The sequence below is a fragment of the Oncorhynchus mykiss genome, chromosome 13, assembly GCF_057628025.1.
Source record: "Oncorhynchus mykiss isolate SJ-2025 chromosome 13, ASM5762802v1, whole genome shotgun sequence".
Classification (NCBI taxonomy): Eukaryota; Metazoa; Chordata; class Actinopteri; order Salmoniformes; family Salmonidae; genus Oncorhynchus; species Oncorhynchus mykiss.
In genome coordinates this window covers 67,261,371-67,288,187 of record NC_143034.1, presented here as the reverse complement: position 1 = coordinate 67,288,187, position 26,817 = coordinate 67,261,371, and the positions used below count along the sequence as shown (strand labels likewise).

General features: G+C 48.3%; 1 protein-coding gene across 3 annotated transcripts in view; it reads left to right on the top strand.

Moving 5' to 3' along the window:
* Positions 1-26,817, top strand: part of LOC118938336 (cAMP-dependent protein kinase type I-beta regulatory subunit) — a 203,929-nt gene that overhangs the window by 16,409 nt on the left and 160,703 nt on the right. For 2 of the 3 annotated variants that reach the window (XM_090197307.1, XM_090197308.1), the window contains one exon: positions 26,470-26,640. In XM_090197307.1, coding sequence (XP_090053433.1) covers positions 26,470-26,640 — 171 coding nt within the window. Of the gene's footprint in view, positions 1-12,237; positions 12,809-26,469; positions 26,641-26,817 lie in introns of those variants that run through there. The other variant, XM_090197309.1, reaches the window with a different exon arrangement.

Here is a 26,817-nt window from a genome sequence, read left to right as displayed (position 1 = left end):
CACAGAGGGACACAGAGGGACACAGAGGGACATGTCAAAATGCTTTAGCAAGTATTTATTCATATGAAAATCTGAGTTGTTGAATTTTCCATGTAGCCTATATTAAAGGCCACTTAATAGAAGTGGCTTTTCAAAGTCAATGTTGGTGCAGATTTTCTACTTCAAATATCAAAGGGATGCAGAAGGGACTCATTTGGTGGAAGGAGCCCACCACCATTCACCACCACCTCCTCCACTGTGTGTATGAGTTGTTGGCTTAATCAACCCTAAGAAGAGAGGAGGAGAGGAGGAGCAGGACAGTCAGTGGTTCTGTCCCAGGTGATGAGAGGCTGTGGTCTGGCTTGTTGTCTCACTGACTGTGACTGTCAGTGTGTGTCTGTGGATGGATGGATTTTAACAGGTCTGTCTTATACAACACAGACCCAGGAACAGGCTGATTAGACAACAGGTCAGTACTGCTCACCTCACAGCTGGGCTCTCAGCTTGCTGTACCATCATGACTACACACACACACACACACACACACACACACACACCGTATACCGGGGTATTTCGGAAATACCAACCGTATGATTTTCAGTGCTGTAAAAAACTAACCTTAACACACAAACACATACTCATTCAGGCACACACAGGCAGTGCACACTCACTCATTATGGTGATTTTATGCAGCCAATAATAGATTGATTTGTGAAGCGTTCATTGTGTTCTACGTGCTGTTGTCATGAGTCTTGGTCTCATGCTCTCCTCCTGCCTGATCACAACCACCTGCAGCTATCACTGGGATAATGTCTCCTATGTAAATATCACCTCACTCTCTCTCTCTCTCTCTCTCTCTCCCTCCTTCTCTCCCTTAACTCCCTCCATCACTTTCTTTCTCCTTCCTCTCATCCATCCTTCCCTCCCTCTTTCTCCATCAATTCATCCCTCCACCATCTTTCCACTTAAACCTGGTTTCTCTCTCTCACTCACTCACTCACTCACTCACTCACTCACTCACTCACTCACACACACACACACACACATTCCATTTCTACCAGATGTCCTGTTCCTAAGTTTAAGTGTTTGAAGCTGTACTAGTCACAGTCTAAGTCTTTCTCTGCCCACAAGAATTCCTGCTGGCTTTCTGCTTTCTACTCAGAGAGATGAAACAGGCTGAGGCTGCTGGGCCAGCCTGCTGGCTTTCTGCTTTCTACTCAGAGAGATGAAACAGGCTGAGGCTGCTGGGCCAGCCTGCTGGCTTTCTGCTTTCTACTCAGAGAGATGAAACAGGCTGAGGCTGCTGGGCCAGCCTGCTGGCTTTCTGCTTTCTACTCAGAGAGATGAAACAGGCTGAGGCTGCTGGGCCAGCCTGCTGGCTTTCTGCTTTCTACTCAGAGAGATGAAACAGGCTGAGGCTGCTGGGCCAGCCTGTTGGCTTTCTGCTTTCTACCCAGAGAGATGGAACAGACTGAGGCTGCTGGGCCAGCCTGCTGGCTTTCTGCTTTCTACCCAGAGATATGGAACAGGCTGAGGCTGCTGGGCCAGCCTGCTGGCTTTCTGCTTTCTACCCAGAGAGATGAAACAGGCTGAGGCTGCTGGGCCAGCCTGCTGGCTTTCTGCTTTCTACCCAGAGAGATGAAACAGGCTGAGGCTGCTGGGCCAGCCTGCTGGCTTTCTGCTTTCTACCCAGAGAGATGAAACAGGCTGAGGCTGCTGGGCCAGCCTGCTGGCTTTCTGCTTTCTACCCAGAGAGATGAAACAGGCTGAGGCTGCTGGGCCAGCCTGCTGGCTTTCTGCTTTCTACCCAGAGAGATGAAACAGGCTGAGGCTGCTGGGCCAGCCTGCTGGCTTTCTGCTTTCTACCCAGAGAGATGAAACAGGCTGAGGCTGCTGGGCCAGGCAGCTGGCTTTCTGCTTTCTACCCAGAGAGATGAAACAGGCTGAGGCTGCTGGGCCAGCCTGCTGGCTTTCTGCTTTCTACCCAGAGAGATGAAACAGGCTGAGGCTGCTGGGCCAGCCTGCTGGCTTTCTGCTTTCTACCCAGAGAGATGAAACAGGCTGAGGCTGCTGGGCCAGCCTGCTGGCTTTCTGCTTTCTACCCAGAGAGATGAAACAGGCTGAGGCTGCTGGGCCAGCCTGCTGGCTTTCTGCTTTCTACCCAGAGAGATGAAACAGGCTGAGGCTGCTGGGCCAGCCTGCTGGCTTTCTGCTTTCTACCCAGAGAGATGAAACGGGCTGAGGCTGCTGGGCCAGGCTGCTGGCTTTCTGCTTTCTACCCAGAGAGATGAAACAGGCTGAGGCTGCTGGGCCAGCCTGCTGGCTTTCTGCTTTCTACCCAGAGAGATGAAACAGGCTGAGGCTGCTGGGCCAGCCTGCTGGCTTTCTGCTTTCTACCCAGAGAGATGAAACAGGCTGAGGCTGCTGGGCCAGCCTGCTGGCTTTCTGCTTTCTACCCAGAGAGATGAAACAGGCTGAGGCTGCTGGGCCAGCCTGCTGGCTTTCTGCTTTCTACCCAGAGAGATGAAACGGGCTGAGGCTGCTGGGCCAGGCTGCTGGCTTTCTGCTTTCTACCCAGAGAGATGAAACAGGCTGAGGCTGCTGGGCCAGCCTGCTGGCTTTCTGCTTTCTACCCAGAGAGATGAAACAGGCTGAGGCTGCTGGGCCAGCCTGCTGGCTTTCTGCTTTCTACCCAGAGAGATGAAACAGGCTGAGGCTGCTGGGCCAGCCTGCTGGCTTTCTGCTTTCTACCCTAGGCCACTTAAAAAAATTAGTAGTTTGGAAGGAGGACGGACGATCTGTGTGTGTTAGACCTTTGTGGAGGTCCCAGGCTCTGTGTGGTGGGAGAGGGAGGGATAAAGACAGAGCAAGAGAACTGTATTCCAATCGGTGCCGTCATCCTCAACGGCTCACAAGAAACCAGGGAGGTCATACTGTCTCTTAGCTGTGTCTGGGCCCTGAGTGGACCAAACGTCTTTAGATGGAGATGTTTCTAATCAGCCAGTATTTCCAGGAATTAAATCATTCACACAGGGCCTGTGTGGTTTCTGTAGGGATGTGATTGTGTGAGTCATCAATTCTGTCCTAAACACCACTCCCCCTTTGAATTCCTAAAATCACTCCCATCAGACTCCCTATTTTAGCATTCCTCTGTCTCTCCCTCACTCCCCTGAAATATTAGACTCTTCACTGTTCTGAACCTGTCTCTCTCTCTCTCCCCTGAAATATTAGACTCTTCACTGTTCTGAACCTGTCTCTCTCTCTCTCTCTCTCTCTCTCTCTCTCTCTCTCTCTCTCTCTCTCTCTCTCCCCCGAAATATTAGACTCTTCACTGTTCTGAACCTGTCTCTCTCTCTCTCCCCTGAAATATTAGACTCTTCACTGTTCTGAACCTGTCTCTCTCTCTCTCTCTCTCTCTCTCTCTCTCTCTCTCTCTCTCTCTCTCTCTCACTCCCCTGAAATATTAGACTCTTCACTGTTCTGAACCTGTCTCTCTCTCTCTCACTCCCCTGAAATATTAGACTCTTCACTGTTCTGAAGCTGTCTCTCTCTCTCTCTCTCTCTCTCTCTCTCTCTCTCTCTCTCTCTCTCTCTCTCACTCCCCTGAAATATTAGACTCTTCACTGTTCTGAACCTGTCTCTCTCTCTCACTCCCCTGAAATATTAGACTCTTCACTGTTCTGAACCTGTCTCTCTCTCTCACTCCCCTGAAATATTAGACTCTTCACTGTTCTGAACCTGTCTCTCCCTCACTCCCCTGAAATATTAGACTCTTCACTGTTCTGAACCTCTCTCTCTCTCTCTCTCTCTCCCCTGAAATATTAGACTCTTCACTGTTCTGAACCTGTCTCTCACTCTCTTCCCTGAAATATTAGACTCTTCACTGTTCTGAACCTGTCTCTCTCTCTCTCACTCCCCTGAAATATTAGACTCTTCACTGTTCTGAACCTGTCTCTCTCTCACTCCCCTGAAATATTAGACTCTTCACTGTTCTGAACCTGTCTCTCTCTCACTCCCCTGAAATATTAGACTCTTCACTGTTCTGAACCTGTCTCTCTCTCTCTCACTCCCCTGAAATATTAGACTCTTCACTGTTCTGAACCTGTCTCTCTCTCTCTCTCTCTCTCTCTCTCTCTCTCTCTCTCTCTCTCTCTCTCACTCCCCTGAAATATTAGACTCTTCACTGTTCTGAACCTGTCTCTCTCTCTCACTCCCCTGAAATATTAGACTCTTCACTGTTCTGAACCTGTCTCTCTCTCTCACTCCCCTGAAATATTAGACTCTTCACTGTTCTGAACCTGTCTCTCCCTCACTCCCCTGAAATATTAGACTCTTCACTGTTCTGAACCTCTCTCTCTCTCTCTCTCTCTCTCTCACTCCCCTGAAATATTAGACTCTTCACTGTTCTGAACCTGTCTCTCTCTCTCTCACTCCCCTGAAATATTAGACTCTTCACTGTTCTGAACCTGTCTCTCTCTCTCTCTCCCCTGAAATATTAGACTCTTCACTGTTCTGAACCTGTCTCTCTCTCACTCCCCTGAAATATTAGACTCTTCACTGTTCTGAACCTCTCTCTCTCTCTCTCTCTCTCTCTCACTCCCCTGAAATATTAGACTCTTCACTGTTCTGAACCTGTCTGTCTTCACTCTTATCATAAAAACATCACAAGGCAGGGAGGTGGAGGGCCTTCAAAGACTCTTGATTGACAGTTTGTCAGTTGGGACTCTGGTAAAGTGGACCAGTCCATTGAGGGTTTAGAGGGGAATGTGCCATAAAACTGAATTACCCTCTCAGCCCTTTAGGGGTCAGACAGGGACAGTCCTTTAGGGGTCAGGCAGGGTTGGTCCTTTAGTGGGTAGGGGTCAGGCAGGGTTGGTCCTTTAGAGGGTAGGGGTCAGGCAGGGACAGTCCTTTAGAGGGTAGGGGTCAGGCAGGGACTGTCCTTTAGAGGGTAGGGGTCAGGCAGGGACAGTCCTTTAGAGGGTAGAGGTCAGACAGGGACTGTCCTTTAGAGGGTAGGGGTCAGGCAGGGACTGTCCTTTAGAGGGTAGAGGTCAGGCAGGGACAGTCCTTTAGAGGGTAGAGGTCAGACAGGGACTGTCCTTTAGAGGGTAGGGGTCAGGCAGGGACAGTCCTTTAGAGGGTAGGGGTCAGGCAGGGACTGTCCTTTAGAGGGTAGAGGTCAGGCAGGGACAGTCCTTTAGAGGGTAGAGGTCAGGCAGGGACTGTCCTTTAGTGGGTAGAGGTCAGGCAGGGACAGTCCTTTAGAGGGTAGGGGTCAGGCAGGGACTGTCCTTTAGAGGGTAGAGGTCAGGCAGGGACTGTCCTTTAGAGGGTAGGGGTCAGGCAGGGACTGTCCTTTAGAGGGTAGGGGTCAGGCAGGGACTGTCCTTTAGAGGGTAGAGGTCAGGCAGGGACTGTCCTTTAGAGGGTAGGGGTCAGGCAGGGACTGTCCTTTAGAGGGTAGGGGTCAGGCAGGGACAGTCCTTTAGTGGGTAGGGGTCAGGCAGGGACTGTCCTTTAGAGGGTAGAGGTCAGGCAGGGACAGTCCTTTAGTGGGTAGGGGTCAGGCAGGGTTGGTCCTTTAGAGGGTAGGGGTCAGGCAGGGACAGTCCTTTAGAGGGTAGGGGTCAGGCAGGGACAGTCCTTTAGGGGTCAGGCAGGGACTGTCCTTTAGAGGGTAGGGGTCAGGCAGGGACTGTCCTTTAGTGGGTCAGGCAGGGACAGTCCTTTAGGGGTCAGGCAGGGACTGTCCTTTAGAGGGTAGGGGTCAGACAGGGACTGTCCTTTAGAGGGTAGGGGTCAGGCAGGGACAGTCCTTTAGTGGGTCAGGCAGGGACAGTCCTTTAGGGGTCAGGCAGGGACTGTCCTTTAGTGGGTAGGGGTCAGGCAGGGACTGTCCTTTAGAGGGTAGAGGTCAGGCAGGGACTGTCCTTTAGAGGGTAGGGGTCAGGCAGGGACTGTCCTTTAGAGGGTAGGGGTCAGGCAGGGACTGTCCTTTAGAGGGTAGAGGTCAGGCAGGGACAGTCCTTTAGAGGGTAGAGGTCAGACAGGGACTGTCCTTTAGAGGGTAGGGGTCAGGCAGGGACTGTCCTTTAGAGGGTAGAGGTCAGGCAGGGACTGTCCTTTAGAGGGTAGGGGTCAGGCAGGGACTGTCCTTTACAGGGTAGGGGTCAGGCAGGGACTGTCCTTTAGGGGTTAGGGGTCAGACAGGGACTGTCCTTTAGAGGGTAGAGGTCAGGCAGGGACTGTCCTTTAGAGGGTAGGGGTCAGGCAGGGACAGTCCTTTAGGGGTCAGACAGGGACTGTCCTTTAGAGGGTAGAGGTCAGGCAGGGACTGTCCTTTAGAGGGTAGGGGTCAGGCAGGGACTGTCCTTTAGTGGGTAGAGGTCAGGCAGGGACAGTCCTTTAGAGGGTAGGGGTCAGGCAGGGACTGTCCTTTAGAGGGTAGAGGTCAGGCAGGGACAGTCCTTTAGTGGGTAGGGGTCAGGCAGGGTTGGTCCTTTAGAGGGTAGGGGTCAGGCAGGGACAGTCCTTTAGAGGGTAGGGGTCAGGCAGGGACAGTCCTTTAGGGGTCAGGCAGGGACTGTCCTTTAGAGGGTAGGGGTCAGGCAGGGACTGTCCTTTAGTGGGTCAGGCAGGGACAGTCCTTTAGGGGTCAGGCAGGGACTGTCCTTTAGAGGGTAGGGGTCAGACAGGGACTGTCCTTTAGAGGGTAGGGGTCAGGCAGGGACAGTCCTTTAGAGGGTAGGGGTCAGGCAGGGACAGTCCTTTAGTGGGTCAGGCAGGGACAGTCCTTTAGAGGGTAGGGGTCAGGCAGGGACAGTCCTTTAGGGGGTAGGGGTCAGACAGGGACAGTCCTTTAGAGGGTAGGGGTCAAGCAGGGACAGCCCTTTAGGGGGTAGGGGTTAGGCAGGGACAGCCCTTTAGGGGGTAGGGGTTAGGCAGGGACAGCCCTTTAGGGGTTAAGCAGGGACAGTCCTTTAGGGGGTAGGGGTCAGGCAGTGACAGTCCTTTAGAGGGTAGGGGTCAAGCAGGGACAGTCCTTTAGAGGGTAGGGGTCAGGCAGGGACAGTCCTTTAGTGGGTCAGGCAGGGACAGTCCTTTAGGGGGTAGGGGTCAGGCAGTGACAGTCCTTTAGAGGGTAGGGGTCAAGCAGGGACAGCCCTTTAGGGGGTAGGGGTTAGGCAGGGACAGCCCTTTAGGGGTTAGGCAGGGACAGTCCTTTAGGGGGTAGGGGTCAGGCAGGGACAGCCCTTTAGGGGGTAGGGATTAGGCAGGGACAGTCCTTTAGGGGGTAGGGATTAGGCAGGGACAGCCCTTTAGAGGGTAGGGATTAGGCAGGGACAGTCCTTTAGGGGGTAGGGATTAGGCAGGGACAGTCCTTTAGAGGGTAAGGATTAGGCAGGGACAGTCCTTTAGGGGGTAGGGGTTAGGCAGGGACTGTCCTTTAGAGGGTAGAGGTCAGGCAGGGACTGTCCTTTAGAGGGTAGAGGTCAGGCAGGGACTGTCCTTTAGAGGGTAGAGGTCAGGCAGTGACAGTCCTTTAGGGGGTAGGGATTAGGCAGGGACAGTCCTTTAGGGGGTAGGGGTTAGGCAGGGACAGCCCTTTAGGGGTTAGGCAGGGACAGTCCTTTAGGGGGTAGGGGTCAGGCAGGGACAGCCCTTTAGGGGGTAGGGATTAGGCAGGGACAGTCCTTTAGGGGGTAGGGATTAGGCAGGGACAGTCCTTTAGGGGGTAGGGATTAGGCAGGGACAGTCCTTTAGGGGGTAGGGATTAGGCAGGGACTGCCCTTTAGGGGGTAGGGATTAGGCAGGGACAGCCCTTTAGAGGGTAGGGGTCAGGCAGGGACAGTCCTTTAGCGGGTAGGGGTCAGGCAGGGACAGTCCTTTAGGGGGTAGGGGTCAGGCAGGGACAGCCCTTTAGGGGGTAGGGATTAGGCAGGGACAGCCCTTTAGGGGTTTGGCAGGGACAGCCCTTGTAGTTCCTCCAGGAATGCCCTCACCCCCCGGCCTCACTTCCCTCTGACAGGAGAGAGAAATCTCCCTGGTTTCCCCTGGCTGACTGTGACCATGGTGATCCCTCTTTGTCTCTTCTCACTTCTCCCCGTTATCCTCCCTTGTCCTTTCCTGGGCTAGACTGGGCTACCCCACAGCTATAACAACAGCTATTGAAGTGTGTTTTGCTCTTTTAGCATGCTAGCTTTCTGTGGGTGTTCTGTTAGCATGCTAGATCTCTGTGGGTTCTCTGTTAGCATGCTAGCTCTCTGTGGGTGCTCTGTTAGCATGCTAGCTCTCTGTTGGGTGCTCTGTTAGCATACTAGTTCTCTGTTGGGTTCTCTGTTAGCATACTAGCTGTCTGTTGGGTGCTCTTTTAGCATGCTAGTTCTCTGTGGGTGCTCTGTTAGCATACTAGCTCTCTGTTGGATGTTCTGTTAGCATACTAGCTCTCTGTTGGGTGCTCTGTTAGCATGCTTGCTCTGTGTGTGGTGTGTGTGTGTGTGTGTGTGTGTGTGTGTGTGTGTGTGTGTGAGTGAGTGACTTGGGGCAAGTGCAAACACCAAAACTATCAGTCCCTGAAATCAGCAATCATGTTGTGGCTGTGTGTGGCTCCCCTCTCATGCTAAGGAAAGGAAGGGGTAAGGTCAGGGATGAGGAGAGGTGTGTGTGTGTGTGTTTATGTGTGTGTGTGTGTGTGTGTGTGTGTGTGTGTGTGTGTGTGTGTGTGTGTGTGTGTGTGTGTGTGTGTGTGTGTGTGTGTAAATCCCCAGGTATGCGTGCACACTCCCTAGTGTGTGTGTTTCAGGCTGTGGTTGAGCACCTACTCTCTGAACATCACCCCAATGACAGGTCCTATCAACACCCACACCCCTCACCAACCCTAACACACTCCCCAGTCCCCCACATCAGAGCCCACTGGACAGGCAGTTACAAGACAGGCACTAACACAACACAATGCTAGTTGACAATAGGCGCCATTGGGGCTCTGTAATGGTGTGTAAGTGATGAGCAGAGTTCAGCCGGCTGTCTCCTGGTTGGGCCATGCATCGCTGGCTGTGTTTAGTGACAAATACTGCTTTGGTTTCCTCGCACTCTCTTGGGGCTGGACATCACGGCATGGTAGTCTGTAAGTGTGTTTAATAATAGTTACCAGACACAGCACAGTGCTAGCTGACACTAGGCGTCCATTGTGGCTCTGTAAGTGTGTTTAATAGTTACCGGACACAACACAGTGCTAGCTGACACTAGGCGTCCATTGTGGCTCTGTAAGTGTGTTTAGTAGTTACCAGACACAACACAGTGCTAGCTGACACTAGGTGTCCATTGTGGCTCTGTAAGTGTGTTTAATAGTTACCAGACACAACACAGTGCTAGCTGACACTAGGTGTCCATTGTGGCTCTATAAGTGTGTTTAATAGTTACCAGACACAGCACAGGGCTAGCTGACACTAGGTGTCCATTGTGGCTCTATAAGTGTGTTTAATAGTTACCAGACACAGCACAGGGCTAGCTGACACTAGGTGTCCATTGTGGCTCTATAAGTGTGTTTAATAGTTACCAGACACAGCACAGGGCTAGCTGACACTAGGTGTCCATTGTGGCTCTATAAGTGTGTTTAATAGTTACCAGACACAGCACAGTGCTAGCTGACACTAGGTGTCCATTGTGGCTCTATAAGTGTGTTTAATAGTTACCAGACACAGCACAGGGCTAGCTGACACTAGGCGTCCATTGTGGCTCTGAAGTGTGTTTAATAGTTACCAGACACAGCACAGGGCTAGCTGACACTAGGTGTCCATTGTGGCTCTATAAGTGTGTTTAATAGTTACCAGACACAGCACAGTGCTAGCTGACACATTGTGGCTCTGGAAACGTCATTTATTTTGGGATCTGCCCCTGGAAACGTCATTTATTTTGGGATCCACCCCTGGAAACGTCATTTATTTTTGGATACGCCCCTGGAAACGTCATTGATTTTGGGATCCGCCCCTGGAAACGTCATTTATTTTGGGATCCGCCCCTGGAAACGTCATTTGTTTTGGGATCCGCCCCTGGAAACGTCATTTGTTTTGGGATCCGCCCCTGGAACGTCATTTATTTTGGGATCCGCCCCTGGAAACGTCATTTATTTTGGGATCCGCCCCTGGAAACGTCATTTATTTTGGGATCCGCCCCTGGAAACGTCATTTATTTTGGGATCCGCCCCTGGAAACGTCATTTATTTTGGGATCCGCCCCTGGAAACGTCATTTATTTTGGGATCCGCCCCTGGAAACGTCATTTATTTTGGGATCCGCCCCTGGAAACGTCATTTGTTTTGGGATCCGCCTCTGGAAACCTCATTTACCTGATGATGCGCGAGTTGAGAAGGACCGTCTCATTTCAAGCAAGCGCCTTTCCTTCCATGGTCACTCTCCTCCATTTCCTTTCACCTTTTTCAAAGAGAGCAAATCTAATTGATAAAAGGCCAATGCCTTCAGGTTCCTCAACATCCTGTTTGCCCTAAAGCAACAGAATTAATAACACATTCTAAAAAATAACACCACAGTCTGATTGGCAGCCTTTTAAATATACATAGAAATCAAGTATTCAACCAGAATCTCTAATCATCAGAAAATCTCTGAATATCAATGAGGACCGTTGTGTGATGTATGAATGTCCACCTTTTGTTGATGTATTCCACTGTGTGTGTGTGTGTGTGTGTGTGTGTGTGTGTGTGTGTGTGTGTGTGTGTGTGTGTGTGTGTGTAGTGGCAGTCCTGTACCCGTGTCCTCTATCTCCTCTTCTCCTGTCCTTTCTCTCTCTATGTCTCTCTCTCTTTCTCTCTCGCTGTATCTCTCTCTTTCTCTCTCGCTGTATCTCTCTCTTTCTCTCTCGCTGTATCTCTCTTTCTCTCTCTATGTCTCTCTCTCTTTCTCTCTCGCTGTATCTCTCTCTTTCTCTCTCTATGTCTCTCTCTCTTTCTCTCTCTATGTCTCTCTCTTTCTCTCTCTATGTCTCTCTCTCTTTCTCTCTCTATGTCTCTCTCTCTTTCTCTCTCGCTGTATCTCTCTTTCTCTCTCTGTCTCTCTCTCTTTCTCTCTCTATGTCTCTCTCTCTTTCTCTCTCGCTGTCTCTCTCTATTTCTCTCTCTATGTCTCTCTCTCTTTCTCTCTCGCTGTATCTCTCTCTTTCTCTCTCTATGTCTCTCTCTCTTTCTCTCTCTATGTCTCTCTCTTTCTCTCTCTATGTCTCTCTCTCTTTCTCTCTCTATGTCTCTCTCTCTTTCTCTCTCGCTGTATCTCTCTTTCTCTCTCGCTGTATCTCTCTTTCTCTCTCTGTCTCTCTCTCTTTCTCTCTCTATGTCTCTCTCTCTTTCTCTCTCGCTGTCTCTCTCTATTTCTCTCTCTATGTCTCTCTCTCTTTCTCTCTCGCTGTATCTCTCTCTTTCTCTCTCTATGTCTCTCTCTCTTTCTCTCTCGCTGTCTCTCTCTATTTCTCTCTCTATGTCTCTCTCTCTTTCTCTCTCTCTGGCAGGCAGCCGGTGATAATGACGCAGAGAGAAAAAAATAAGGGAGAGAAGAAGAAGGGGGAGAGAATGGAGGGAGAGAGAGAGAGAGCAGATGCTGTATGGAACAGATGAGGACTAGACCTAGATGGTAGAATATAGCCTAACTAGCCTGACTGATGAATAACAGAAGAGCAGGTATGTAGAGAGAGATGGAATGAGGGGAACGAGGGCAAAATAAAGAGGCATGGTTTCACTCACACAGCGCCCTGTGTGGCTATGTGACGTCATCAACACCCTGCGTCACTGAGTTTGTCATTGGACTCTGTGTGTGTCTGGGGCACGGGGCTAGTCAGGGTAACAGTGGGCATGTTTCAAACCAGACTTGACTCTCTGGCCTCCAGGGAAAGACGTGTGAGAGGGTCAGAGAGACGAGACACTGCATGGTACGGTATAGAACTGGTTTTTGTTTGGCACAGAATGGATGGATTTGTTCGTATGGGAATACATCACTGCTGCATAGACAGTGGCTAGTGTTGTTGTGATGAATGACGTTGTGTGGATGTACGTGTGTGCTGCTGGCTTCCTGCTTCAGCCCTCAACCAGAGGGTCGGGATGCTACTGCGCTCTGTTGTCATGGTGATGCGGGAAATGAGAAAACCGGGATTATGTGAATTTGTGCGCAGGCAGAAACGAAGAGAGAGAGAGGGAGGAGAGCGAGAGAGAGAGAGTGAGAGAGAAAAAGGAGAGAGAGAGTGAGTGAGAGAGTGAGGAGAGAGAGCGAGAGAGAGAGAGAGAGTGAGAGAAATGAGAGCGAGAGAGAGAGAGGGGGAGGAGAGAGAGTGAGAGGAGAGAGAGAGAGAGAGAGGGAGGAGAGAGAGAGAGTGAGAGGAGAGAGAGGGAGGAGAGAGAGAGAGAAACAGGAGTACAGGAAGGACCGATGCTGAGGGAAGCTTCTTGCTGTGTTTTCATCAGGGTTATTATCACTGGTTCTTGAACAAGACGTCTGCTGCTGCTTTTGGGATACTGCGACCACACACACTCGCACACACACACACACACACACACACACTCTCTCTCTTATACATACACGCTTTCTCTCGCTCTCTCGCGCTTGCTCACACACATACACACATACACACACACGCTTGCTCTCGAACACACACACACACTCTGGCCTTGTCAGCATGGCCATGGACCGTGATGTCAACAGTGATGGTGGCGCGTGTGTGATGGTACAGTAGCTTTAGGACTGTGTTGACACACACATGACGAACAGTACTTCCCAGGGGCCCAGCTGAGGGACACTACACAGGCCTGGCCAGGGGCCCTCCACGGCATGGTAAATACTCTGGGTTTACGTTTGAACCCCTACCACTGCCGACTATCTCTGCTAGCATGGATAACACTGTAGCAAGGAAAGAATGCTGAATAGTTTGACTACAGCGAGTGACTTTGTGTTGATGAGTTGAGTTGCTTTGAGAAGAGAGGTCTGTGTATTAGTGTCTGTATGACGTGAAGGCTGAAGGGGATGGATTGTGATTTGGGGAGACTTAGCTAATAGCTAGTTCTTTGTGTACATGTTCTTCACTGTAAGCATTGGTATTTGATGGAGATGTCTGTGTGGATAGAGATGACAGGACTGGCGTTTTGTAGCGGTATGTGAGGCTAGAAGGCGTGACTAATTGTTAGAGATATTGTGATACTGAATTGATTATACTGCTGCCGCTGTGTGTGTGCTGCTGAAGTTGTTCCCTCGCTCTCTGTCCCCCGCTGGCTTTGTTCCCTGAGGGAGTGACTCTGCCTGACTCTGCTTCTACACCGGCATTGCTTGCTGTTTGGGGTTTTAAGCTGGGTTTCTGTACAGCACTTTGAGATATCAGCTGATGTAAGAAGGGCTATATAAATACATTTGATTTGATTTGATTAATACAGTCAGGGTGTGTGTGTGTGTGGGGGGGGGGGGGGGGGGGGTTGTTATAGTGTGTGCATGCTCAAGGTTGTATTTGTATACAGCGTCTATACACAATAGAGGTCGACCGATTATGATTTTTCAACGCCGATACCGATTAATCGGACAATTTTTATATATATATTTGTAATAATGACAATTACAACAATACTGAATGAACACTTTTATTTTAACTTACTATAATATATCAATAAAATCAATTTAGTCTTAAATAAATAATGAAACCTGTTCAATTTGGTATAAATAATGCAAAAACAAAGTTTTGGAGAAGAAAGTAAAAGTGCAATATGTGCCATGTAAGAAAGCTAACGTTTAAGTTCCTTGCTCAGAACATGAGAACGTATGAAAGCTGGTGGTTCCTTTTAACATGAGACTTCAATATTCCCAGGTAAGAAGTTTTAGATTGTAGTCGCTGTAGGACTATTTCTCTCTATACCATTTGTGTTTCATATATCTTTGACTATTGGATGTTCTTATAGGCACTTTAGTATTGCCAGCCTAATCTCGGGTGTTGATAGGCTTGAAGTCATCAACAGCTGCTGGCAAAACGCACGAAAGTGCTGTTTGAATGAATGCTTACGAGCCTGCTGCTGCCTTCCACCTCAGTCAGACTGCTCTATCAAATATCAAATCATAGACATAATTATAATATAATAACACACAGAAATACGAGTCTTTGGTCATTAATATGGTCAAATCCGGAAACTATCATTTTGAAAACAAAATGTTTATTCTTTCAGTGAAATACGGGACCGTTCCGTATTTTTTCTAACGGGTGGCATCCCTAAGTCTAAATATTGCTGTTACATTGCATAACCTTCAATGTTATGTCATAAATATGTACAATTCTGGCAAATTAATTACGGTCTTTGTTAGGAAACAGTGGTCTTCACACAGTTCACAACGAGCCAGGCGGCCCAAACTGCTGCATAAACCCGGACTCTGCTCTGAAGTGACACAATTTCCCTAGTTAAAATGAAATTCATGTTAGCAGGCATTATTAACCAAATATGCAGGTTTAAAAATATATACTTGTGTATTGATCTTAAGAAAGACATTGATGTTTATGGTTCGGTAACATTGGTGCAACAACAGTGCTTATTTAGTTTGGTGAAGTAGGCTGTGATTCGATGATAAATTAACAGGCACCGCATCGATTATATGCAACGCAGGACAAGCTAGATAAACTAGTAATATCATCAACCATGTGTAGTTAACTAGTGACTATGTTAAGATTGATTGTTTTTTATAAGATCAGTTTAATGCTAGCTAGCAACTTACCTTGGCTCCTTGCTGCACTCACGTAACACAATCTCCTTGTGGAGTGCAATGTAATAGGCTATAATTGGTGTCTAAAAATACCGATTGTTATGAAAACTAGAAATCGGCCCTAATTAATCGGCCATTCCGATTAATCGGTTGACCTCTAATCCACATCATATCATCTTTAAAGTGTAGTAGATGTTGTTAGATGCTCTGAGACAATGGAGAGAGACAGACAGAGAGAATAGTGGGGTCTGAATAGAAATCACAACCTTTATAGACAAATGCTTATTGGCTGCCATTACAGTACATGATTTCTCCTGAACATGGGTCATTTATCATGCCCTAATGATTAAGGGAAACCAATGGAATATTGTTATGTATAGAACAGGAAGATAAATTGCCGTGCTCAGCTCAATGTTTTGGGTGCCGGCTTCAAAAGACACATACTGGAAGAAAGTACAAAAAACGCACTCACAGAACACACACAGAGCACACACAGAACACACACAGAACACACACAGAGCACACACAGAGCACACACAGAGCACACACAGAACACACACAGAACACACACACACAAAACACACACAGAACACACACACACAAAACACACACAGAACACACACAGAGCACACACAGAGCACACACAGAACACACACAGAACACACACAGAGCACACACAGAACACACACAGAACAAACACAGAACACACACAAAACACACACACAGAACACACACAGAACACACACAGAGCACACACAGAGCACACACAGAGCACACACAGAGCACACACAGAACACACACAGAACACACACAGAACACACACAGCATATAACATGTTCTAATGTGGTGCTGTGAATAGTTTGTTTATGCTAGTGATGTCTTCTGTCCGTACACCTGTGAATTTACTCCTTTCACAATGACAAAGGGGACGGAACACAAACAACGGGGCCACAATTCCACCCAGAACCCCCTGAATCACAGCTGCAGAGCTCTAGTGTGCTGCTGAAATGCCTGTCCTTGAGATATCTCCTGTGAAATCTGTCGTTAGGGAAGGTGTCTGGAGTGGACTGTGATGAGGCTGCATTTTCCATCACCTTGCCCCATCTGTGTGTGTGTGTGTGTGTGTGTGTGTGTGTGTGTGTGTGTGTGTGTGTGTGTGTGTGTGTGTGTGTGTGTGTGTGTGTGTGTGTGTGTGTGTGTGTGTGTGTGTGTGTGTGTGTGTGTGTGTGTGTGTGTGTGTGTGTGTGTGTGTGTGTGTGTGTGTGTGTGTGTGTGTGTGTGTGTGTGTGTGAGTGAGTGTGATTTCTCTGCTCCTGGAGAGCAGCAGACTGCCCCTTCATGCCCCAGCAATCTATCTGGTGATACAGTGGAGACAAGAGAGGACAACGACTAGTAAACAGATGTGTCCTGGTGGTACAGTGGAGACGAGAGAGGACAACGACTAGTAAACAGATGTGTCCTGGTGATACAGTGGAGACAAGAGAGGACAACCGACTAGTAAACAGATGTGTCCTGGTGATACAGTGGAGACAAGAGAGGACAACGACTAGTAAACAGATGTGTCCTGGTGGTACAGTGGAGACAAGAGAGGACAACCGACTAGTAGACAGATGTGTCCTGGTGGTACAGTGGAGACAAGAGAGGACAACGACTAGTAAACAGATGTGTCCTGGTGGTACAGTGGAGACAAGAGAGGACAACGACTAGTAAACAGATGTGTCCTGGTGGTACAGTGGAGACAAGAGAGGACAACGACTAGTAAACAGATGTGTCCTGGTGATACAGTGGAGACAAGAGAGGACAACCGACTAGTAAACAGATGTGTCCTGGTGATACAGTGGAGACAAGAGAGGACAACCGACTAGTAAACAGATGTGTCCTGGTGATACAGTGGAGACGAGAGGACAACGACTAGTAAACAGATGTGTCCTGGTGGTACAGTGGAGACAAGAGAGGACAACCGACTAGTAGACAGATGTGTCCTGGTGATACAGTGGAGACAAGAGAGGACAACGACTAGTAAACAGATGTGTCCTGGTGGTACAGTGGAGACGAGAGAGGACAACGACTAGTAAACAGATGTGTCCTGGTGGTACAGTGGAGACAAGAGAGGACAACGACTAGTAGACAGATGTGTCCTGGTGATACAGTGGAGACAAGAGAGGACAACGACTAGTAAACAGATGTGTCCTGGTGGTACAGTGGAGACAAGAGAGGACAACGACTAGTAAACAGATGTGTCCTGGTGATACAGTGGAGACAAGAGAGGACAACCGACTAGTAAACAGATGTGTCCTGGTGGTACAGTGGAGACAAGAGGACAACGACTAGTAAACAGATGTGTCCTGGTGGTACAGTGGAGACAAGCGAGGACAACGACTAGTAAACAGATGTGTCCTGGTGATACAGTGGAGACAAGAGAGGACAACGACTAGTAAACAGATGTGTCCTGGTGGTACAGTGGAGACAAGAGAGGACAACGACTAGTAGACAGATGTGTCCTGGTGGTACAGTGGAGACAAGAGAGGACAACGACTAGTAAACAGATGTGTCCTGGTGGTACAGTGGAGACAAGAGAGGACAACGACTAGTAAACAGATGTGTCCTGGTGGTACAGTGGAGACAAGAGAGGACAACGACTAGTAAACAGATGTGTCCTGGTGGTACAGTGGAGACGAGAGAGGACAACGACTAGTAAACAGATGTGTCCTGGTGGTACAGTGGAGACAAGAGAGGACAACGACTAGTAGACAGATGTGTCCTGGTGATACAGTGGAGACAAGAGAGGACAACGACTAGTAAACAGATGTGTCCTGGTGGTACAGTGGAGACAAGAGAGGACAACGACTAGTAAACAGATGTGTCCTGGTGATACAGTGGACACAAGAGAGGACAACCGACTAGTAAACAGATGTGTCCTGGTGGTACAGTGGAGACAAGAGGACAACGACTAGTAAACAGATGTGTCCTGGTGGTACAGTGGAGACAAGCGAGGACAACGACTAGTAAACAGATGTGTCCTGGTGATACAGTGGAGACAAGAGAGGACAACGACTAGTAAACAGATGTGTCCTGGTGGTACAGTGGAGACAAGAGAGGACAACGACTAGTAGACAGATGTGTCCTGGTGGTACAGTGGAGACAAGAGAGGACAACCAACTAGTAAACAGATGTGTCCTGGTGGTACAGTGGAGACAAGAGAGGACAACGACTAGTAGACAGATGTGTCCTGGTGATACAGTGGAGACAAGAGAGGACAACGACTAGTAGACAGATGTGTCCTGGTGGTACAGTGGAGACAAGAGAGGACAACGACTAGTAAACAGATGTGTCCTGGTGGTACAGTGGAGACAAGAGAGGACAACCGACTAGTAAACAGATGTGTCCTGGTGATACAGTGGAGACAAGAGAGGACAACGACTAGTAAACAGATGTGTCCTGGTGGTACAGTGGAGACAAGAGAGGACAACGACTAGTAGACAGATGTGTCCTGGTGGTACAGTGGAGACAAGAGAGGACAATGACTAGTAAACAGATGTGTCCTGGTGGTACAGTGGAGACAAGAGAGGACAACGACTAGTAAACAGATGTGTCCTGGTGGTACAGTGGAGACAAGAGAGGACAACGACTAGTAAACAGATATGTCCTGGTGGTACAGTGGAGACGAGAGGACAACGACTAGTAGACAGATGTGTCCTGGTGGTACAGTGGAGACAAGAGAGGACAACGACTAGTAAACAGATGTGTCCTGGTGATACAGTGGAGACAAGAGAGGACAACGACTAGTAGACAGATGTGTCCTGGTGGTACAGTGGAGACAAGAGAGGACAACCGACTAGTAAACAGATATGTCCTGGTGGTACAGTGGAGACAAGAGAGGACAACGACTAGTAGACAGATGTGTCCTGGTGGTACAGTGGAGACAAGAGAGGACAACCGACTAGTAAACAGATATGTCCTGGTGGTACAGTGGAGACAAGAGAGGACAACGACTAGTAAACAGATGTGTCCTGGTGGTACAGTGGAGACAAGAGAGGACAACGACTAGTAAAAAGATGTGTCCTGGTGATACAGTGGAGACGAGAGAGGACAACGACTAGTAAACAGATGTGTCCTGGTGATACAGTGGAGACAAGAGGACAACGACTAGTGAACAGATATGTCCTGGTGATACAGTGGAGACGAGAGAGGACAACGACTAGTAAACAGATGTGTCCTGGTGGTACAGTGGAGACAAGAGAGGACAACGACTAGTAAACAGATGTGTCCTGGTGATACAGTGGAGACAAGAGAGGACAACGACTAGTTAACAGATGTGTCCTGGTGATACAGTGGAGACAAGAGAGGACAACGACTAGTAAACAGATGTGTCCTGGTGATACAGTGGAGACAAGAGGACAACGACTAGTAAACAGATGTGTCCTGGTGATACAGTGGAGACAAGAGAGGACAACGACTAGTAAACAGATGTGTCCTGGTGGTACAGTGGAGACAAGAGAGGACAACCGACTAGTAGACAGATGTGTCCTGGTGGTACAGTGGAGACAAGAGAGGACAACGACTAGTAAACAGATGTGTCCTGGTGATACAGTGGACACAAGAGAGGACAACCGACTAGTAAACAGATGTGTCCTGGTGGTACAGTGGAGACAAGAGGACAACGACTAGTAAACAGATGTGTCCTGGTGGTACAGTGGAGACAAGCGAGGACAACGACTAGTAAACAGATGTGTCCTGGTGATACAGTGGAGACAAGAGAGGACAACGACTAGTAAACAGATGTGTCCTGGTGGTACAGTGGAGACAAGAGAGGACAACGACTAGTAGACAGATGTGTCCTGGTGGTACAGTGGAGACAAGAGAGGACAACCAACTAGTAAACAGATGTGTCCTGGTGGTACAGTGGAGACAAGAGAGGACAACGACTAGTAGACAGATGTGTCCTGGTGATACAGTGGAGACAAGAGAGGACAACGACTAGTAGACAGATGTGTCCTGGTGGTACAGTGGAGACAAGAGAGGACAACGACTAGTAAACAGATGTGTCCTGGTGGTACAGTGGAGACAAGAGAGGACAACCGACTAGTAAACAGATGTGTCCTGGTGATACAGTGGAGACAAGAGAGGACAACGACTAGTAAACAGATGTGTCCTGGTGGTACAGTGGAGACAAGAGAGGACAACGACTAGTAGACAGATGTGTCCTGGTGGTACAGTGGAGACAAGAGAGGACAATGACTAGTAAACAGATGTGTCCTGGTGGTACAGTGGAGACAAGAGAGGACAACGACTAGTAAACAGATGTGTCCTGGTGGTACAGTGGAGACAAGAGAGGACAACGACTAGTAAACAGATATGTCCTGGTGGTACAGTGGAGACAAGAGAGGACAACGACTAGTAGACAGATGTGTCCTGGTGGTACAGTGGAGACAAGAGAGGACAACGACTAGTAAACAGATGTGTCCTGGTGATACAGTGGAGACAAAGAGAGGACAACGACTAGTAGACAGATGTGTCCTGGTGGTACAGTGGAGACAAGAGAGGACAACCGACTAGTAAACAGATATGTCCTGGTGGTACAGTGGAGACAAGAGAGGACAACGACTAGTAGACAGATGTGTCCTGGTGGTACAGTGGAGACAAGAGAGGACAACCGACTAGTAAACAGATATGTCCTGGTGATACAGTGGAGACGAGAGAGGACAACGACTAGTAAACAGATGTGTCCTGGTGATACAGTGGAGACAAGAGGACAACGACTAGTGAACAGATATGTCCTGGTGATACAGTGGAGACGAGAGAGGACAACGACTAGTAAACAGATGTGTCCTGGTGGTACAGTGGAGACAAGAGAGGACAACGACTAGTAAACAGATGTGTCCTGGTGATACAGTGGAGACAAGAGAGGACAACGACTAGTTAACAGATGTGTCCTGGTGATACAGTGGAGACAAGAGAGGACAACGACTAGTAAACAGATGTGTCCTGGTGATACAGTGGAGACAAGAGGACAACGACTAGTAAACAGATGTGTCCTGGTGATACAGTGGAGACAAGAGAGGACAACGACTAGTAAACAGATGTGTCCTGGTGGTACAGTGGAGACAAGAGAGGACAACCGACTAGTAGACAGATGTGTCCTGGTGGTACAGTGGAGACGAGAGAGGACAACGACTAGTAAACAGATGTGTCCTGGTGATACAGTGGAGACAAGAGAGGACAACGACTAGTAAACAGATGTGTCCTGGTGATACAGTGGATACAAGAGGACAACGACTAGTAAACAGATGTGTCCTGGTGGTACAGTGGAGACAAGCGAGGACAACGACTAGTAAACAGATGTGTCCTGGTGGTACAGTGGAGACAAGAGAGGACAACGACTAGTAAACAGATGTGTCCTGGTGGTACAGTGGAGACAAGAGAGGACAACGACTCGTAAACAGATGTGTCCTGGTGGTACAGTGGAGACAAGAGGACAACGAGTAGTAAACAGATGTGTCCTGGTGGTACAGTGGAGACAAGAGGACAACGACTAGTAGACAGATATGTCCTGGTGATACAGTGGAGACGAGAGAGGACAACGACTAGTAAACAGATGTGTCCTGATGGTACAGTGGAGACAAGAGAGGACAACCGACTAGTAAACAGATATGTCCTGGTGGTACAGTGGAGACAAGAGAGGACAACGACTAGTAAACAGATGTGTCCTGGTGATACAGTGGAGACAAGAGAGGACAACCGACTAGTAAACAGATGTGTCCTGGTGGTACAGTGGAGACAAGAGAGGACAACGACTAGTAAACAGATGTGTCCTGGTGATACAGTGGAGACAAGAGAGGACAACCGACTAGTAAACAGATGTGTCCTGGTGGTACAGTGGAGACAAGAGAGGACAACGACTAGTAAACAGATGTGTCCTGGTGATACAGTGGAGACAAGAGGACAACGACTAGTAAACAGATGTGTCCTGGTGATACAGTGGAGACAAGAGGACAACGACTAGTAAACAGATGTGTCCTGGTGGTACAGTGGAGACAAGAGGACAACGACTAGTAAACAGATGTGTCCTGGTGATACAGTGGAGACAAGAGAGGACAACGACTAGTAAACAGATGTGTCCTGGTGATACAGTGGAGACAAGAGAGGACAACGACTAGTAAACAGATGTGTCCTGGTGGTACAGTGGAGACAAGAGAGGACAACCGACTAGTAGACAGATGTGTCCTGGTGGTACAGTGGAGACAAGAGAGGACAACGACTAGTAAACAGATGTGTCCTGGTGATACAGTGGAGACAAGAGAGGACAACCGACTAGTAAACAGATGTGTCCTGGTGGTACAGTGGAGACAAGAGAGGACAACGACTAGTAAACAGATGTGTCCTGGTGGTACAGTGGAGACGAGAGAGGACAACGACTAGTAAACAGATGTGTCCTGGTGATACAGTGGAGACGAGAGAGGACAACGACTAGTAGACAGATGTGTCCTGGTGGTACAGTGGAGACAAGAGAGGACAACGACTAGTAAACAGATATGTCCTGGTGATACAGTGGAGACAAGAGAGGACAACGACTAGTAAACAGATGTGTCCTGGTGATACAGTGGAGACAAGAGGACAACGACTAGTTAACAGATGTGTCCTGGTGATACAGTGGAGACAAGAGAGGACAACCGACTAGTAAACAGATATGTCCTGGTGATACAGTGGAGACGAGAGAGGACAACGACTAGTAAACAGATGTGTCCTGGTGGTACAGTGGAGACAAGAGAGGACAACGACTAGTAAACAGATGTGTCCTGGTGATACAGTGGAGACAAGAGAGGACAACGACTAGTAAACAGATGTGTCCTGGTGGTACAGTGGAGACAAGAGAGGACAACGACTAGTAGACAGATGTGTCCTGGTGGTACAGTGGAGACAAGAGAGGACAACGACTAGTAGACAGATGTGTCCTGGTGGTACAGTGGAGACAAGAGAGGACAACGACTAGTAAACAGATGTGTCCTGGTGGTACAGTGGAGACAAGAGAGGACAACGACTAGTAGACAGATGTGTCCTGGTGGTACAGTGGAGACAAGAGAGGACAACGACTAGTAGACAGATGTGTCCTGGTGGTACAGTGGAGACAAGAGAGGACAACGACTAGTAAACAGATGTGTCCTGGTGGTACAGTGGAGACAAGAGAGGACAACGACTAGTAAACAGATGTGTCTTGGTGATACAGTGGAGACAAGAGGACAACGACTAGTAAACAGATGTGTCCTGGTGATACAGTGGAGACAAGAGAGGACAACCGACTAGTAGACAGATGTGTCCTGGTGGTACAGTGGAGACGAGAGAGGACAACGACTAGTAAACAGATGTGTCCTGGTGGTACAGTGGAGACAAGAGAGGACAACCGACTAGTAAACAGATGTGTCCTGGTGATACAGTGGAGACAAGAGAGGACAACCGACTAGTAAACAGATGTGTCCTGGTGGTACAGTGGAGACGAGAGAGGACAACGACTAGTAAACAGATGTGTCCTGGTGATACAGTGGAGACAAGAGAGGACAACGACTAGTACACAGATGTGTCCTGGTGGTACAGTGGAGACAAGAGAGGACAACGACTAGTAAACAGATGTGTCCTGGTGGTACAGTGGAGACAAGAGAGGACAACGACTAGTAAACAGATGTGTCCTGGTGATACAGTGGAGACAAGAGGACAACGACTAGTAAACAGATGTGTCCTGGTGGTACAGTGGAGACAAGAGAGGACAACCGACTAGTAAACAGATGTGTCCTGGTGATACAGTGGAGACAAGAGAGGACAACGACTAGTAAACAGATGTGTCCTGATGGTACAGTGGAGACAAGAGAGGACAACGACTAGTAAACAGATGTGTCCTGGTGGTACAGTGGAGACAAGAGAGGACAACCGACTAGTAAACAGATGTGTCCTGGTGATACAGTGGAGACAAGAGAGGACAACCGACTAGTACACAGATACACAAACCTATATTGAAATAGATTAGTCATGAAAAACTAACTATTAAAAATGTGTAAACAATGTGTTGTGTGGTTCATAGGTGCTGTTGGAACACACACCTCGTGAAGTGTGTTCACTCATATCCACAGCCAAGCCTAAATAAAAACACACATAATTACAATGACGCAGATGTAATTACTAGCCCGGGCACACACACACACACACACACACACACACACACACACACACACACACACAATGCAGTGTCTACAGACTTAAAACCAACACAAACATATTTTGACACACACACATTACTTTTCTACTTCAGCCCGACACACCCTCCACCAGACAGACAGACAGACAGACAGACAGACAGACAGACAGACAGGCAGACAGACAGACAGACAGACAGACAGACAGACAGACAGACAGACAGACAGACAGACAGACAGACAGACAGACAGACAGACAGACAGACAGACAGGCAGACAGGCAGACAGACAGACAGACAGGCAGACAGACAGGCAGCCAGGCAGAGAGGCAGATAGTCCGTTTCATCTTTCATCTTCCTTTTCTTCCCCTACACATACAAGATGAATCCTGTCATACACTCCCCTCCTATGTTAGAGCACAGCTAGCTAACAGCTATTAGTCTGTTTCACTTCAGTCTTTGAGGAAATGTGGAAACTTCTTTGCAGAAGTGGTTTTCTATTCTGTTAGCTGGTTTGTTATTATCAGACTGGAAGTTATTGTCAGACTAAAATATGATGATAGTTTCTAATGTTAGACTGGGTTGTCTACACTATTGCATCCTAACTGGCTTTTCCTGGTGGCTTACATGTATTGTTGACATGCACATTTTTTTAAATGTATTTTATTTTATTTCACCTTTATTTAACCAGGTAGGCCAGTTGAGAACACCTTTATTTAACCAGGTAGGCCAGTTGAGAACACCTTTATTTAACCAGGTAGGCCAGTTGAGAACACCTTTATTTAACCAGGTAGGCCAGTTGAGAACACCTTTATTTAACCAGGTAGGCCAGTTGAGAACACCTTTATGTAACCACGTAGGACAGTTGAGAACACCTTTATTTAACCAGGTAGGCCAGTTGAGAACACCTTTATTTAACCAGGTAGGCTAGTTGAGAACACCTTTATTTAACCAGGTAGGCCAGTTGAGAACACCTTTATTTAACCAGGTAGGCCAGTTGAGAACAAGTCCTCATTTGCAACTGCGACCTGGCCAAGATAAAGCATAGCAGTTCGACACAAACAACAACACAGAGTTACACATGGAATAAACAAAACATAGTCAATAATACAGTAGAACAAAAAGTCTATATACAGTGAGTGTAAATGAGGTAAGATAAGGGAGTTGAGGCAATAAATAGGCCATGGTGGCGAAGTAATTACAATATGGCAATTAAACACTGGAATGGTAGATGTGGAGAAGATGAATGTGCAAATAGAGTTACTGGGGTGCAAAGGAGCAAGATAAATAAATAAATACAGTATGGGGATGAGGTAGGTAGATAGATGGGCTGTTTACAGATGGGCTATGTACAGGTGCAGTGATCTGTGAGCTGCTCTGACAGCTGGTGCTTAAAGCTAGTGAGGGAGATATGAGTCTCCAGCTTCAGAGATTTTTGCAGTTCGTTCCAGTCATTGGCAGCAGAGAACTGGAAGGATAGACGACCAAAGGAGGAATTGGCTTTGGGGGTGACCAGTGAGATATACCTGTTGGAGCGAGTGCTACGAGTGGGTGTTGCTATGGTGACCAGTGAGCTGAGATAAGGCGGGGATTTACCTAGCAGAGACTTGTAGATAACCTGTAGCCAGTGGGTTTGGCGACGAGTATGAAGCGAGGGCCAACCAACAAGAGCGTACAGGTCGCAATGGTGGGTAGTCTATATGGGGCTTTGGTGACAAAACAGATGGCACTGTGATAGACTGCATCCAGTTTGTTGAGTAGAGTGTTGGAGGCTATTTTATAGATGACATCACCGAAGTCGAGGATCGGTAGGATGGTCAGTTTTACTAGGGTATGTTTGGCAGCATGAGTGAAGGATGCTTTGTTGCGATATAGAAAGCCGATTCTAGATGTATGCTTAATGCGAGTCTGGAAGGAGAGTTTACAGTCTAACCAGACACCCAGGTATTTGTAGTTGTCCACATATTCTAAGTCAGAGCCGTCCAGAGTGGTGATGCTGGACGGGCGAGCAGTTGCGAGCAGCGATCGATTGAAAAGCATGCATTTAGTTTTACTTGCGTTTAAGAGCAATTGGAGGCCACGGAAGGAGAGTTGTATGGCATTGAAGCTCGTCTGGAGGTTAGTTAACACAGTGTCCAAAGAGGGGCCAGAAGTATACAAAATGGTGTCGTCTGCGTAGAGGTGGATCAGAGAATCACCAGCAGCAAGAGCGACATCATTGATGTATACAGAGAAGAGAGTCGGCCCGAGGATTGAACCCTGTGGCACCCCCATAGAGACTGCCAGAGGTCTGGACAACATGCCCTCCAATTTGACACACTGAACTCTGTCTGAGAAGTAGTTGGTAAACCAGGCGAGGCAGTCATTTGAGAAACCAAGGCTGTCGAGTCTGGAACTGGGATTGGACTAATGAACAAAATACTAAAAGATTTTAAATGTAATGTTTTGAGTAAACTATCCCTTTCACTTTTGTCTGGACTGAAACTTTTATTCTTAATCTCCCTCTCTCTCTCTCTCTCTCTCTCTCTCTCTCTCTCTCCCTCTCTCTCCCTCTCTCTCCCTCTCTCTCTCCCCCCTACAGGAAGAGTCCCAGCAGATCCTGGCCCGCCAGAAGTCCAACTCTCAGTCGGACAGCCATGATGACGAGGTGTCCCCCCCGCTGCCCAACCCAGTGGTCAAGGCCCGCCGCCGCCGGGGAGGGGTCAGTGCTGAAGTCTACACTGAAGAGGACGCCGTCAGCTACGTCCGCAAGGTCAGAGATAAACACTTCAACCAATCACACAGTCAGGAACATTCAGTAACCATAGTAACACTGGCTGGGAATTGCCAGGAACCTCCCCACACCATATTGTCACGGTACTTAGGTGCCGATACGATATGTATTGCGATTCTCACGATTCTACATGTATAGCGATTCTCACGATTCTAC